The sequence below is a fragment of the Mycotypha africana genome (assembly GCF_025528875.1).
Source record: "Mycotypha africana strain NRRL 2978 chromosome Unknown BDF20scaffold_10, whole genome shotgun sequence".
In the NCBI taxonomy this organism is placed as follows: domain Eukaryota; kingdom Fungi; phylum Mucoromycota; class Mucoromycetes; order Mucorales; family Mycotyphaceae; genus Mycotypha; species Mycotypha africana.
The window spans coordinates 421,714-436,212 of record NW_026515734.1 but is presented as its reverse complement, the minus strand read 5'-3'; the positions used below and the strand labels follow the sequence as shown (position 1 = coordinate 436,212).

The following is a 14,499-nucleotide window of genomic DNA, read 5'->3' as shown; positions in this document are numbered from 1 at the left end:
TTGGATCATTTTCGGAAAAAGAAAGGTTTAGCTATTTTAAATGTGAAGAAATTTCATTTTTGGGATAATCACATTAATGCTTCCAAAAAGCAGACGTCTTTTTTCTCAATTTACGAAATGTTTTCGATGAATTGAAAGCCCATTTCCTCTAACTCGGACACTGCTTACCAAGTATACCAATTTTGAGCATGAAGTCTAAAAGGGTGCTCTTCAGTCCATTTTTTTTCAAAAGGTACTCGTCTATGGTATTGAAAATATACAATATATTGAGATATTAAACCTACATGCTGCAAACGATTTTGATTAGAAAGGTAGTTGAATAATTATAGAACGCAGAAAAATCATCGGAAAAGATAAGAAATGGTTGTTGCCCGAAGGGATAAAATGACGGTTGAGATATTACTCCATTTAACAAAATGAGAATGTCACGAAGCAATAGTAAAGCTTGAGACCTGTAAAAAAGAATTAACTGAAGTGTAGTTATCCTTTTTTTTTTCTTTTTTTCTTTTTTTCTGCAGCTCTTCGTTTTATCATCTTACTTATGATCGCAACAAATCACATAATAGCGCGTCTGGTAATGGCATAGAACATGAAGAATGTATTAGAGCATTAGAATAATACTGTTGGTTGTCCATGTAATCTGTAAAGAATGTTCGAAAAAAGGAAAAAGAAGGATGAAAACCTAGTGGCATATGCCAATGAATATGATGAGTTTCCGATAGTACTAATTGTAATTTTAGAGTTAGGCTATTTGATAAATCATATTGACAGATATGCTACAAATGCAATGAAAGAATGCCGGCTTTAGTTTTTGAGCGTTACCATGGCATCCTGTCTCACAGCTGGTATGACAGTATAAAATTACTGGATAAAAACCTGTGATCAATCTCCTTGCACATGCACCCTTTAGAACCCATTAGAAAGAAAGGATTCCTTCATTTATATATACGGATGGATCAAACTCATGTACCTCCAACAAATTCTTGCTATTCACAAGGTGAGATATATAAAGTCGAGATTCATATTGTCTTGAATATTTTTAGAAAATTTCTTAAAACAATTTGTTAGTTTGTCTGAAAGCTATGGACGGCAACGCAAAGACGGAGCTTCAATTAAAATGAATGTGTGTCTGTGTGTGGTCCTTTCTTTAAACGCGTTGTGTTTAGTAAAGCAACAATTTTTTTTCAGTCGTTCTTTTTTCCCTTTTCCTTCCATAAAATTTCTTTCTTTGTAAAACTTCTTTTTTTGTGAGTGTGTGAGCGAGCGTCTGTTTGTGTGTATCTTATCTGCTCTTTACAACCATTAGCTCAGTTTTTCATTTTGTACATATATTTTATTTTATTTTTTTCTGTTTTGTTTGTAAAAGAAGATTACCATAAGAAATAGAAGAATGGCTGACACTGTAGAGGCTGATGTTGATTCTATCATTTCCCGTCTTTTAGAAGGTATCATTCATATCTACGTATAGCAAAAAGACTCTACATGACTTGTCTCTAGGGACGTTAATGCAAACCGATTCCTTCAACATTATACCAGTCCGAGGAAGTCGTCCTGGCAAGCAAGTGCAACTAGGAGAACATGAAATCAAATATCTGTGTCATAAAGCACGTGATATATTCATGAATCAACCTATTCTTCTCGACTTGGAAGCACCTATTAAGATTTGTGGCGATATTCATGGTCAATATTACGATTTATTAAGACTGTTTGAATATGGTGGATTCCCCCCTGAAGCCAATTATCTTTTCATGGGTGATTACGTGGACAGAGGAAAACAATCTTTGGAAACCATCTGTTTATTACTGGCCTATAAAATTAAATACCCTGAAAATTTCTTTATATTACGTGGTAATCATGAATGCGCGAGTATTAATCGTATCTATGGCTTTTATGATGAATGTAAGTCTGATCGATCTACGAAAACAAACAAAGAGCAAAAAATAGAAGAGCGTCGATATTCATTATCTCACTATAGGCAAACGAAGATACAATATCAAACTTTGGAAAACATTCACTGATTGTTTCAACTGTTTACCTATTGCAGCTGTCATCGATGAAAAGATTATGTGTATGCACGGTGGTCTTTCACCCGATCTACAAACAATGGAACAGATTCGTCGAGTAATGCGTCCAACAGATGTACCCGACACTGGCTTGTTATGTGATTTGTTATGGGCCGATCCTGATAAAGATATTATGGGTTGGAGCGAAAATGACCGTGGTGTATCATTCACTTTTGGTGCAGATATAGTATCGAAATTCTTACAAAAACATGATTTGGATTTGATCTGTCGAGCGCATCAGGTCGTCGAGGACGGTTATGAGTTTTTTGCAAAGAGGCAATTAGTGACATTGTTCTCTGCGCCTAACTACTGTGGAGAGTTTGATAACGCAGGAGCTATGATGAGCGTCGATGAATCATTAATGTGTTCTTTTCAGGTAAGCCCGTTGGAGAAATTGTAAATCAGGATGTTCTGCATTTGTTAACTTTACATTATCCTTTAGATTCTGAAACCAGCTGAAAAGAGAGGAAAATATGGATATAATGGAAACAATAAAGGAAGGAAGGCTTAAGATTTATCTGTCTATTATGCTTATTATACCTATCACATACATATCCACTGGATAAATCAATAAAGCAACAACTCTTTTCAATTAAAAACATAAATTTAAGTGTCGACAGCGAATATTATTAGAAGGAGCGGGTGTAATTGAGGGACAATCGTGATGATGGCATAATTGAGTTGCACTGTTTTAAGCAATGCTGACATATCTCCAGAGATATGTAGTATACTTTTGAATCTAGTTGTGGCTTTCTTCTGTATAGTTATTGTGCTTTTACAACTAGGTTCATTTTTGACACAGCTGGATAAAAAATGAGTCATGGCTCTGAGACTAATATATTCATTGCGTTAACCTGTACAGGCAGCTTAGGAAAATTGTGCTGTCATTAGAATCAAGTTATTTTCAATTAAACGCCTTCTATTGCATTTTTTTTTTTTTTTTTTTTTTTTTTTTTTCATCTGTTTGAACACATCATATATCTCTACTCATTAATAGATTCCCACATTTTATTGTTGCAGATAATGACCACCAGTATAACCAAATACAAAAATTTAACGGTAGAAGAGTTAGCAATATATCGTTATTGTTGTTTTAATCTAACAGCGGAAATATTGTTATTCGCAATGCATGCTTTTAACATATGTATTAAAAGCATTGACTTGCACAGGGTGAGATATTCAAATCTTCTTGTATCCACTTAACAATGCCTTTAAAATATATTCTTTGACTCAATAACACGTTGCTACCTCTAAGTGGGCATGTGTCATCTTTTATGTATATGCGTGAAAAGGCATGAATGAAAGCTGATGTATCATTGCTCTCTTTTAGGCTTTCCTTCTCCCAGTTTCTCTTGTCCATTACATATACAAAAGAAAGTAATGGAGGTCTGGTTGCCACTCGTGCGCTTGTTGCTATTCTTGGATGAAAATTTTGTTACCATAGTTTTAGGATGACTGTATCAGCCAATTCAGGCTGACATCATCCTACGACCAGCGCACCATCATCTACCCTCGTCACAGACGTAATACGAGTAACTTTGCGCAAGACTCCACTCTCTGTTGATCATCTACATGCCAAGAACATACTCAAAACTATAAATAGCAAGAATTATTTTTGGAGAAGTTTTCCGGGATTTGTCACTTTCAATATGAGTTCAAGTAATAAACCCTACAAAAAAAAAAAAAAAAAAAAAAAACCAAAAAAAACACTTTATATACTTTCATGCTTCTACTTATTTTAGAAAACGAGTAACTTATTGACTTTTGTGTCAAGCAGGCCCGACTTATATTTTGAGACGCTTGCAGTGCTTTTCTTGTAATTTCATTCGCAGAGGGCGGGTCTGTAAGCTACGCGGATAAGTAAGTACGTTATCAGTTAATTTTGCATCTGCACGACGTTCATTATATAGTGTCTTTCACTGATAACTGCTTCAATTGCACCTGTTTAAGTTCTACGTTTAAACTTGTATTTATTGTCAATTAAGGAGTCCATCATAATTGTGCTTATTATTCAATTTTATTCAAGTTAAGTATATTTGAAAATATATTGTGCAATAATATAATAATGTAGTAAGTATTTTCTATAAGTAAATGACGCATATAAATGAAGAGAAAAAAGCAGACCTCAAAAGTTACCAACAAGTGTTCATCTGAACTGTCATTGTTGCTATGGCTGTGGTTGATTTTGCTCGTACCGTTTCCATCTCTCTTTCCTCAACGCATTTTGTCTTAACAAATTTTGCTCTTCTAAGATTGAATAAGTATATTTCAGTGCGTCAGTCATTTCCTTTTTATCCGATTTGAATACATCAAGTGTATTGAAATGGGATAATCTGGAACTGCCATCTATGTACAGCATCTTCATGCCTTTGTCATACAGAACTATCTTTTGATGGTTATGAAAGAAGTTCAGCTGTACCACACCATTATTAAGTCTAAATGCGATAGCTTTTTCACAAACAAAGTATTTAAACAGATGAATCCGTGTTAACTCCGTGGCCTTGGGTATATGGATAAAGTGCTGTTGATTTTTTCTTAGCTCAGGTCCTTCATATTCTCGGAACTTATTTAAGACGGCTACTTTTTTCTTCAAATCAGCTGGCACGGTGTCGATACGATATTCTTGCTCTAAATACCGATTGTCTTCGTGATAGATGTAGTAGTATTGGTCTTTATTGTAAGAAGTCATGGTCGATCCGTCGTTATAGAGGAAGCCCAGTGTGCCATCAGATAGTCCGTAAGCAAAACCATAATGTTTCGAGCAGTCGACCCACGTTTCAATGAAGCAATTATGTAGCCCCCAGTGAAAATCTTCCACATCTTCTTTCAAGCTACTTGTTGGTTTATGTTGATTGATCGAAATGAGAGACTCTACACGGTGCATCATCGTCTTTAAGTTGCCAGCCATCTCCTCCATCATGGGGCGACGGTGAGGCAATGGATTGGGAATAGCAAAGGGACGATTGTTACTACTGACACTATCCTTGCTACTTGCAATACTTGTGCTTTTAGATTGGCTGGCAAGGGTCGTCTTTTCTAACTTCTGTTGTAGAGACGAAGAACTCTCTCCGATGCTCTGTATATTGACATTGTCAGCTTGCTTTTCTTCATGGTTGTTACTATCACTGAGACCGCTGCTACGTACTCTTTTATTAAGCTGTTGATGGGTATCTTGAATAGGTGTAGCTGATCGTTTTTTTGATAATATGGATATGCTGGATGAATGCGAAGGTTTCTTTCTAGGGATTGTTAAAAGTTGGTTTTGTTCTTCCGAGTGTTTCTGAGAGTTCGTCGGTTGAGAGGAAGGCATTGGGAATTGTGAACGGTGATCGTAAATAGTTTCCTCTAAAATATTCAACGGCGGTCTAATATCACTATCATAGAAACAATGATCCGCATTTTTGGCTTGTTGTACCGCTAAAGCTACTTTAGATTGACTATTTTGAATGGTTTGCTTATTCGTACCATCACCATTTGCTTTGCTATGATTGCTAAATGTTGTATCCTTGAACAATGAATCGTAACTAGGAGTTTCAAATAAGGCTGTTTTGGGTATATGGTCCGGAATGGCGCTCTGGAAAAAAGCATGCGATAGTGCCTCAACCACCGATAAACGCTCATCAGGATCATTCACCAACAAGTGATTTATCATATGCTTTGCTTCCTTCGAAACATTGCCTGCAGTCTCTTTCGGATAGATGTACTGAGGTAGGTATTGATTTTGTAATACTTGCTTGAAATTAAGTTTGCCATTCACATCGAAAGGCTGTTTGCCAAAAAGCATATTGAACATAATGACGCCAGCAGACCACATATCTACTTTATGATTATGTCCACGGTTTCGACTGAACAGAATCTCTGGTGCAATATAATGGGGTGTGCCACAGATTGTCCTTTTTCTGTCTTCTTTGCTCAAGAGTAATGCTGCTAAACCAAAATCACCAATCTTACAGTCCATGTTGGCATCTAATAAGATATTACTCATCTTCAAATCGCGATGCAACACTCTGTTATCTGCCATGTATCGTAATGCTGTAAGGATTTGCGCCATGTAATAACGTACTTCTAATTCAGTAAGAAAACCCCCTCTATTTTTCAGCATGACACTAAGCGTCTAATGGATCGCAAGAGGAAGAAGAAGTTAGAGAGTTGATAACAAAGAGGTTCGATTATAAACCGTTTCGTTCATCATTTTCTTACTTTATTTTCACATAGCTCCAGTACAAGATAAATATTATGCTTATCCTCAATACATCGGTGGAATTTCACAATATTATCATGCTTCAATGTTCGATGAATGTTGATTTCAGCCAATAATTTGCTCTTGATTTTATCGTTGTTGATCGAAGACTTTGCGATGACTTTGGCAGCATAGTATTCATTCTCCTTTGTCACAACTTTATACACTCTTGCAAAAGCACCCTATGGATAAAGTTTATCCTTTCATGTTAGAAAGAAGCGGGGGACGATAGGAGTGTTACTGTAAGTTCACTCAAACTTACATTGCCTAAATACTCCAGTTTTTTGTATTGTTTTCGTTGTTTATAATCTTTGATAATGCTGGGTACGTCTTTATCTTCGACCAGTTTATATTTTGGCTTTTCTTGTGGCTGTTGTCGCAGTTGTTGCTGTTGTTGTAGTGGAGGCTTAGCATAATCAACGTTTCGTTGAATTGGATGATAGTGGTTGTTGTTGTTGGGTCCAAGATGGTTCAATTTGACGTTGTTTTTATTGTTATGAATACTTTCAGTAGTAGAGGCACTACTCTTCATCTTTTGAGCTGTTTTTAGATCATTGCTCTTGTTGTTGGGCTGTTCTATGGCGTTGGTGTTTATATTGGAGATGACTTTCAGCGGCTCACCTCTTTTCCTTGCTACTGAGGATTTTGACAGTGAAGGTGAAGTGACAGACTGTGGAATGACTACTTCTAGTTTATCAATAAGTTGTTGTTGTTGTTGCTTTCCTTGCGATCCCATTCGCGTATTCAAACTTTTTATACGAGAACGGTGGGAAGAGAGACTCATGGTATAAATGATGAATCGATTAGGGTTTCAAAAGATTTCAGGAACATGAAGTTTCCTACTTTGATGTAAAAAAAAAACCCCTCGCTTTTTGAAGACTACGCTTTTTATTGAAGAAAGAGATAAAAGAAATGTACGGTATCAACGTTGACTAAACCTGTCGAAAAAGTGTAAAATGTAAAATGATTCAATTGAAGAGTTGTTAGGATGACACCGGTCGCTTAATTTTGGTAAAATCTAGTAAACCATAATTTGATCCTCGTGACCGTTAGCGTGTTCAAAAAAATTCTGAAGAATTTTCAAGTTTTGGGACAAAAAATAGGCTATAATTTCACGTATACGCGCGAACGAGACTAATTCCAATTATACAATTCAAAAGTAACAGAAAAACTGAATGAGACGTATGACTTTCTTTATTTCTGATATTTATTACACAACAACAGATGTTACATCTTGATAGACTTGGGTTGTAATAGATTGAAATCTTATCTAAGCAGAAGCAGACTTTTGCATAGAAGAGGTACGACGACGTTCGGCCTTTTCTTGCTTTTGTTCCTTGACACGCTTGGCCAACAATTGCTTGTATTCAGCTTCGGCTTCACGAGAAGCTTCGGCTCTTCTGCGCTTAATAGCTTGTCTATGTCTCTTACGTTGGAGAGTAAGAGGGGTGACAAGACGTTGGATCTTAGGAGCCTTGGTGTAGGCCTTCTTACCCTCGGTCTTGGGTTGAACTTCACGACGGATAACGTACTTACGGACATCATCTTCCTTGCTCAAGTTCTAAATTTACACGTAATAAAACAAAACATAAGGATTAATCGTTCGTTCTATATCCATTCCCGTTGTAAAACTTCTTTTCTTGAAAACAACCCCTCCTATCTCGCTCATCTCCACACAACTGCGCAAACACACATGAACATATCCAAAAATGACGACAGAAAAAATTGGTACTTACAAAGAACTTTCTGATCTTGGAAGCACGCTTGGGACCAAGACGCTTGGGAACGGTGGTATCAGTGAGGCCGGGAATGTCTTGTTCACCTTGCTTAACAACAACGAGAGACAAGACAGAGAGGTCAGAACCGACGATACAACCACGGACGGACTTTCTCTTACGTTCACCGGTACGACGGGGACGGTAACAAGAGTGACCCTTAGACATCAAGAGCTTGACACGGTGAGGTAAGAGAACACCTTGCTTCATGGGGAAACCTTGCTTGTCGTTACCACCGGTGATACGGAAAACGTAACCCTTGAATTCGTCACCGAGGGAATCACCAGAAACTTCTTGAGCCATACGCTTATCGTAGAAACCACGGCTATAGAAAAAACATAAAGGTAAGTAAAACAGGCTACATTCATCGCCGGGTACTCAGATGTACGATCCATGTCGAAAAACTTACAGACGACGTTCATCTTCGATTTCAATCAACTTTTGACAGCCGGTGGCTGGGTTCGCAATGTTAAGCTAAATTGAATAAGTTACTATTAGAGATCTTGTTTGTTCGACGAGATGCTCAACTTTATGAACAGGAGGTCAAGAATATGAAAGTAGCAATGTGATGTTTGACCCATTATAGAAATAGGAACCGAATGGACTTGGACGAGAGCGATCAACAAAGTTGACATCGAACAAGCAAGAAGCTCTCATTGAACTGTGGCCAAAAATGTTGCAGAGCGAAGTGGGTGGTTCGAACATACAGAGTTTAGCAGTGGTGGGCCTGATGCGTGTTATAGTGTTGCTGAATCGACTTGCCGACATTTTGAAATGGCTTGAATTTTAAAATGTAGAAAAGTTCTGACTACACAATAATACATCCATCCTTATCCAACACTGATACTGATCTGCCATTCGAAACTTGATCATCCACATCGCTATTTTCATATTCTGTTCCTCTTTCATTGCATTGATTACAATGGATGGATTGTTTATACCTTCATGATGGGCTTCGAACCTAAATTAATATAAAGAGGAGGATTCTACAACGGAACAAGTGGGGAAAAGGCTCATTACATTCTTCCTGAGCGCTGATGTCGGACTTCAAAAATCCCGTCCTCTACAAACACAAATCAACGGATGCCCGTTTTCTTCTAAAGACCTGTTTCTTTTATTTCCGTGAAAAAGAAGACGGTATGATATCATTATCGCTACCATTACTAGACTTAGTACTACTGTTACTGCTACTCATTAATAGTTCAAATTGTCTTCCAATAATTCCTACTCGACCATGGTTGTTATGTTTACTTTGCTTCCAAATCAATTCTTCAGTCACTTTGGGTTGAAATAGTAATGGCTCTGATTGTGCAGGAGGAGGGGGTAGAGGGGAAAACCGCATAGGTGTCGTATTAGAAACTGACTTTGATCTTGGTTTGGTAGTACTCCTATTTCCGGAGAGAGGGGATGTAAATGCTGTTGTAGGCGGTGAAGTCACTGTTTTGCACATGCTATGGTTACGGGGTCTTTGCTGTTTTTGTGGTGGCGGTGGTGGTGGTGGTGTTCTCGGTGGCATTTTGGGACAAGGGGTCGATTTGCCTGTGGTATGGCTATGATTGCTATTACTGGAGGGAGATCGGATTGGTTTCGGTGGTGGCATCTTTTTTAATATTGCAGTTGTGTCAGACATCTGTTTGGAATGAACAATCTTTTTCTTTAAGGACGAGGGTGTGGATGTAGAAGGTGTAGGTTTCACTGCAGATGGCATTGTATTGGTATTTACATTGGGTTTGGGTGGTATGGATGGCTTGCTGTTGAGAGGAGAAGAGACTGGCGAAGTTGTGTCAGAAGATGTTGTTGAAGATTTTCGCAGATGGGTGACAATTTTGGATGGCTTTTGCGGTAATGGTGGAGGTATTTTACTGAATATGTCATCATAATGTTCAATCATGCAATGAAACAAAACCTTACTTAGGTTCAGTGTTGGTATAAAGATCAATGCCAGGTTGGATATGGACATGCGATTCTCGGACTCATTGTTTGCTACCATTCTTAAATGCTTGCATAACAATTGCAGCAATCGATGGTTACAGACTGGTAATTTAGATGTGATATTTCTAACTATTGTAATCACTTGAACTGATAAAGCGGGTGTATTACTGTCGCTACATTGTTCTTTCTCCACTATCGATAATTGATCATAATATTCATTGATCAGATCTGTTGGAATAATGGGTTCAGGTACTACCATGTACGATGCAGATAACATTAGATCTTTCTGTAACTTCATAACTGTTCTCTGCAAACCGACTTACATTCTCTTAAATACATTTTCAGCAGCGTGCCAACTGCATGCGGGTCTGGTTTAGTATCATCAAAATTGACATCATCTCCTTCATCGAAAATAGCTCGCAACTTGTTTACGGTAGTGGTACTTCCAGGAATTCTGTATATACCAACTTCGTGTATGCCAGCATCATCTAAGTATTCTATACATCTTCTAAACACTGCAGGTATTAAATCATCTGAATCTATTTTCGTAAAAGCCACTGCTAGTTCTAATGGCATGCCGAATACTGCTGTTGATGACTGAGACGGCGTTATGGATAGGCCACTACTGGGTGAATAAGGCTGCTGCTGCTGCTGCTGCTGTTGTTGTTGTTGTTGTTGTTGTTGTTGTTGTTGTTGTTGTTGTTGTTGTTGCTCTGCCCTTTCTTTCTTCCATCTGTCAACTGCTCCTTTACTTTTACGTCCCCACTCTATACTTGTTTCCTTTGCTTTATTGGAATACATAGCTCCTCTTTGCTTCCATTCCGGTAGTTTTTCTTGCATAGTAGCGTTTATTTCTAATGTCTTTTGTTCCATTTTTGTACGAGTTTCTCTTACGAACTTGGCAAATAGTTGTTTATTGTGACTAAAGCGAGATTCATCACTTGTACCAGTGGCCTGATGAGATTGATTTCCGAAAAGTGAAGAAGAAGCTGAAGAAGAGGAGAATGCTGATGACAGACTCGAGTCTGACGAAGACTCTAACGACAGTGTTGAGGTAGGTCGCATAGAGATAACAGATAGTTCTTTAAGGCGGGTCGTCGTTGGTGGGGGAGGAGAAAATAGCTGGTGTGCGAAAAAAAAAAAAGAGAAAGACAGAGTTCTTAAAATTGAAACACGGGTTAAAAACGAAACCCACATTATGAAATGTAAAACTGGCAGATATGGGCACCAAATACAACAAAAAATCGTAGATTTTTTTTTTTAATTGCCAGAATTCGGCACACCTCACTTTTTGCATTAATGGCGCTATTAGGATTGTGATAAACTCTCAACGGTTACAAACAAACGCCCTGATTTTTTTTTTCTATTGTCACTGGTTTCTTCATTATGATTAAACATGATGGTTGTCGTTGTAACTCTGCTATAATTGACTTTTTGTCTATGAACACAATGTTGTTTTTTGATAATGACGAAACATTATTGCATTAAAAACGCAAAGAAAGATGACTACAACATCTGCTATCGTCCAGTACACCTATACTGTACTGTTGACTACAGCTAAGGCTGGGACTGAATTTATGATGCTATCAACGCCTTGCATTTACTTTTGTTGGGGACAAAGAGGAAAATAAAGCCCAAGACTCACAATAACGGTATATACTCATATTTTTTTCAGCATACGAAATTTTGTGCCCAGCGATGATCAAGCCTGCTCAAAATGCATTCTCTCTTACGCAGTCAATATCATTTCTAGCACTTTACGCTTACTAAGGTTCTCATCCTTATATTCTGACCTGTATCCAGTCTATTGTTATGTCGGATTCAATATCAAATAGCATCATGCGCATTCCTCTTTGTTCAGCAACACCACTCGCACTCACTCACTCACTCACTCACTCACTCACTATGAGGACCCGATCTTCACTCATTACGCCTTACCATCTCCCATGTATCGCTCATCAAATTGCAAAACATTTGATAATAGATCTCTTGATCACTATCTCGCCCTTCCTTGAAATGAACAATACAAAAATCAAACATTGTTTGCGTAATAACATAATCTACAGAAATAAAAAATCGAACAAAATGAAAGCGACTATTGCTTGGTGGCATTAGCATTAAGAATAAAGAAACGCCAGTAGAAGTAACCAATAAAGAAAACGACGGGAATAATGACACGGAGAGGACTAACAGAGAATGAACAGGAGAAAGAGGTTAGCTATAAAGATGCTTCTATTTGTAAAGATGAAAAAGAGACTACTTACTTGCCCTTAGCTTGTTTGGCAGGTGATCCGTTGGGTGACTGCACAGCAACAGGTGTGGACTGTTACAAAAAGCAAGTACAAGTTCGTTAGTCGGTTAAGCATATCATCAGCCATGTTTCAGCTATAGTTTAAAAAAAAAAAATACTCTACTGTAGGATCAAGATCGCCAATATAATAACGTTCAAGAATCTCTCGGGCATCATTAGTATGACCAACATCTTCAAATGCTTGGGTAGCATCTTTGGCACCTTCATCAAGTAAGAGTTCATCACCACCAGGATGCTAATGTGTATAATTGACAGGATCGGTGAGTTGATGTCACTCTTCCGTTGTTCTGCCCTTTTTTCTTCCACTCTCTACTGCTTACCTCATCTATAAACTTGGTCACATTATATACTTTTTTATCAACGATCATCCAGAGATCGTCTCTCTTATTATGTTGAGCAACATCAGCATGTGTATATAATTGACCAGACATTTTTTAACAGACGCTTATTAATTTATGTATGAATGTAACGGAAAAAGCAAACTTTCACTTTTTTTTTCAAAAAAAACAGCTTTTCCAGGCGACAGAGACACAAACCCATTGTGAACAATGGTTTTTTTTTCAAATTCCGATAATATTTGCTCAAATGCATTCCGCTTGGCAAGAAGGGACTTTTTTTTTTTTTTGTTTTTTTTTTTTAGAGATCTGTTCAGGAACACCTTCAACGCAATACAGACAACTCGTGAAGCTTTTGGGATCATTAGAATGTGAGGAATGGCAAAACTCACCTTTATTATATTAGTCCGTAGAATAATAGCAGAGCATACTGCTCGAAAAATCCATTGTGGTGCGTAAAGGAGTATTTTATTTACACCTCTGGGTAACTGATGACTAATGCTAAGGTCTCAGGAGGGCACAGGCTGACCCCCCTAGCTGAGGCACGTCTATCGTCTCAGCCTTTACCTATCAACAAGGCCTTTCTTCCCTATTTAACCTATATAGCTTTCCTAATCTTTTGACTTTTAACGTTCATTTCTTATTGAATAAAATGTCACATGAATTTAATCAGAAAAAAAAAAAAAAGCTAAGCGAACAGAACAGTTCAAAATGATGTGATTCAAATAAAGGGCCCCTCAATAGGAGCACCATCAGTAACGCCACAACAGTTTGATGTGATTTTAGAATACGATATCCAACCGTTATTTCAGGTAAACTCATAAAATAGGCTTATGGATTGCAAATTGAAAGTTCGGTAGCAATATTTATCAAAATTCACAGCAAAAAAACGATTACAGTTGTGTAATATGCGTACACTATGGTTGGTGCTATTCCCTTCGTTGGTTTCGTGCAACTTTGAGTGAATAAAGAAACTTGCCGAAAATCCCCCAATTCCCATTCCGACTTGGCTGTGTTAGCAGCTGAAAATATGTCAACTTTGACTTTCGGTACAATGAGAATTGCTGACTAATATGTATGAAAGAATTGTAGAAATACACTCATAGCGAGAAATTCCTCTGGTCTAAATTTACAACGTGATACAAATCATTTTTGGAAGAAAGAGAGACATTTCTATAATCAACAAACAGAATCAGATAATGTACTTTCTATTCTCTCCTACTTGCGTATGATCTGATAAGTGCTACCCATCAATTGAAAACGGAATGAAAATTTAAAATTGTATTGATTTGATTGGCTGAATAAGAATTAAATTTTCTTTTCTCAGAAACGTTGGACAAGAAATGCTGGCTTTTCTTGTCATCATCGTTCGGAATTGTAAGAAAAAATAAGACGAAAAAGAATAGTATCACCACTAGACATGTGTGCGTACCAAATACGGTAATCCACCTGTCATAAGTTTATTGATAACAAAGGAGTGGGGGGGAATATATATGAATCACTATTTTATTGAATGGTGCTACAGCGTTGACGTCTTCAGCCAAGTCAAGTGGAAATGATAAGCACAGAGAGAAAGGCGAACGCTAAAAGATCAATTGATTATTATACAATGGTCAAACCTTGAAATCTGATAAGCTTCTTTCCAGGATGTTTCGACCTTTTTGACCCTTCTTTTTTGCGGAGTAACAATAATAAACAAAGATTGACAATAGGAAGTATGAGACAAACACAAAACGCACGGCAGTCATTGGTTGTGTATGCGTTCATCGAGCTGGTTTTCTGTTTTCTTTCACCTGTGTGAGATGGTGAAGAGACAGTTGATTTACTTGATAAAGGAAGGATG

At 37.5% G+C, this 14,499-nt stretch overlaps 5 protein-coding genes across 5 annotated transcripts; 1 reads left to right on the top strand and 4 right to left on the bottom strand.

Moving 5' to 3' along the window:
• Positions 1-1,390: 1,390 nt before the first annotated feature.
• Positions 1,391-2,574, top strand: BDF20DRAFT_915942 (Serine/threonine-protein phosphatase PP1; the record flags this gene model as incomplete). Its single annotated transcript, XM_053084385.1, has 4 exons — positions 1,391-1,445; positions 1,537-1,899; positions 1,976-2,439; positions 2,506-2,574. 4 exons carry the CDS (start codon positions 1,391-1,393, stop codon positions 2,572-2,574), a joined length of 951 nt encoding a protein of 316 aa, XP_052932756.1.
• Positions 2,575-3,747: 1,173 nt separating this feature from the next.
• BDF20DRAFT_889173 (kinase-like domain-containing protein) lies at positions 3,748-7,282 on the bottom strand. Its single transcript, XM_053082119.1, has 3 exons — positions 6,566-7,282; positions 6,264-6,485; positions 3,748-6,177 (listed from the first exon to the last, which is right to left on the bottom strand). Exons 1-3 carry the CDS (start codon positions 7,085-7,087, stop codon positions 4,231-4,233), a joined length of 2,691 nt encoding a protein of 896 aa, XP_052932755.1. The 5' UTR covers positions 7,088-7,282; the 3' UTR covers positions 3,748-4,230.
• A 193-nt stretch (positions 7,283-7,475) lies between these two features.
• On the bottom strand, positions 7,476-9,055 carry BDF20DRAFT_889169 (40S ribosomal protein S6-B). The gene is made up of 4 exons (XM_053082118.1): positions 9,020-9,055; positions 8,488-8,552; positions 8,040-8,403; positions 7,476-7,864 (listed from the first exon to the last, which is right to left on the bottom strand). Exons 1-4 carry the CDS (start codon positions 9,023-9,025, stop codon positions 7,574-7,576), a joined length of 726 nt encoding a protein of 241 aa, XP_052932754.1. The 5' UTR covers positions 9,026-9,055; the 3' UTR covers positions 7,476-7,573.
• Positions 9,056-9,108: 53 nt separating this feature from the next.
• Positions 9,109-11,179, bottom strand: BDF20DRAFT_102525 (Rho GTPase activation protein). Its single transcript, XM_053074684.1, has 2 exons — positions 10,334-11,179; positions 9,109-10,262 (listed from the first exon to the last, which is right to left on the bottom strand). Exons 1-2 carry the CDS (start codon positions 11,073-11,075, stop codon positions 9,193-9,195), a joined length of 1,812 nt encoding a protein of 603 aa, XP_052932753.1. The 5' UTR covers positions 11,076-11,179; the 3' UTR covers positions 9,109-9,192.
• Positions 11,180-12,050: 871 nt separating this feature from the next.
• Positions 12,051-12,882, bottom strand: BDF20DRAFT_889165 (cytochrome b5-like heme/steroid binding domain-containing protein). The gene is made up of 4 exons (XM_053082117.1): positions 12,642-12,882; positions 12,425-12,556; positions 12,275-12,333; positions 12,051-12,196 (listed from the first exon to the last, which is right to left on the bottom strand). Exons 1-4 carry the CDS (start codon positions 12,750-12,752, stop codon positions 12,106-12,108), a joined length of 393 nt encoding a protein of 130 aa, XP_052932752.1. The 5' UTR covers positions 12,753-12,882; the 3' UTR covers positions 12,051-12,105.
• Between the last annotated feature and the right edge of the window lie 1,617 nt (positions 12,883-14,499).

Coding starts and splice junctions, on each gene's coding strand:
- BDF20DRAFT_889173 (XM_053082119.1), bottom strand. CDS start 7,087: ATGAGTCTCTCTTCCCACCGTTCTCGTATAAAAAGTTTGAATACGCGA. Junction 6,486..6,565: donor AACTGGAGTATTTAGGCAAT/GTAAGTTTGAGT, acceptor CTTTATCCATAG/GGTGCTTTTGCAAGAGTGTA. Junction 6,178..6,263: donor TGGAGCTATGTGAAAATAAA/GTAAGAAAATGA, acceptor GCGATCCATTAG/ACGCTTAGTGTCATGCTGAA.
- BDF20DRAFT_889169 (XM_053082118.1), bottom strand. Junction 8,404..8,487: donor ATCGAAGATGAACGTCGTCT/GTAAGTTTTTCG, acceptor TTTTTTCTATAG/CCGTGGTTTCTACGATAAGC. Junction 7,865..8,039: donor CCAAGATCAGAAAGTTCTTT/GTAAGTACCAAT, acceptor GTGTAAATTTAG/AACTTGAGCAAGGAAGATGA.
- BDF20DRAFT_102525 (XM_053074684.1), bottom strand. CDS start 11,075: ATGCGACCTACCTCAACACTGTCGTTAGAGTCTTCGTCAGACTCGAGT. Junction 10,263..10,333: donor GAAAATGTATTTAAGAGAAT/GTAAGTCGGTTT, acceptor CGTACATGGTAG/TACCTGAACCCATTATTCCA.
- BDF20DRAFT_889165 (XM_053082117.1), bottom strand. CDS start 12,752: ATGTCTGGTCAATTATATACACATGCTGATGTTGCTCAACATAATAAG. Junction 12,557..12,641: donor TGACCAAGTTTATAGATGAG/GTAAGCAGTAGA, acceptor TATACACATTAG/CATCCTGGTGGTGATGAACT. Junction 12,197..12,274: donor GCCAAACAAGCTAAGGGCAA/GTAAGTAGTCTC, acceptor ATTCTCTGTTAG/TCCTCTCCGTGTCATTATTC.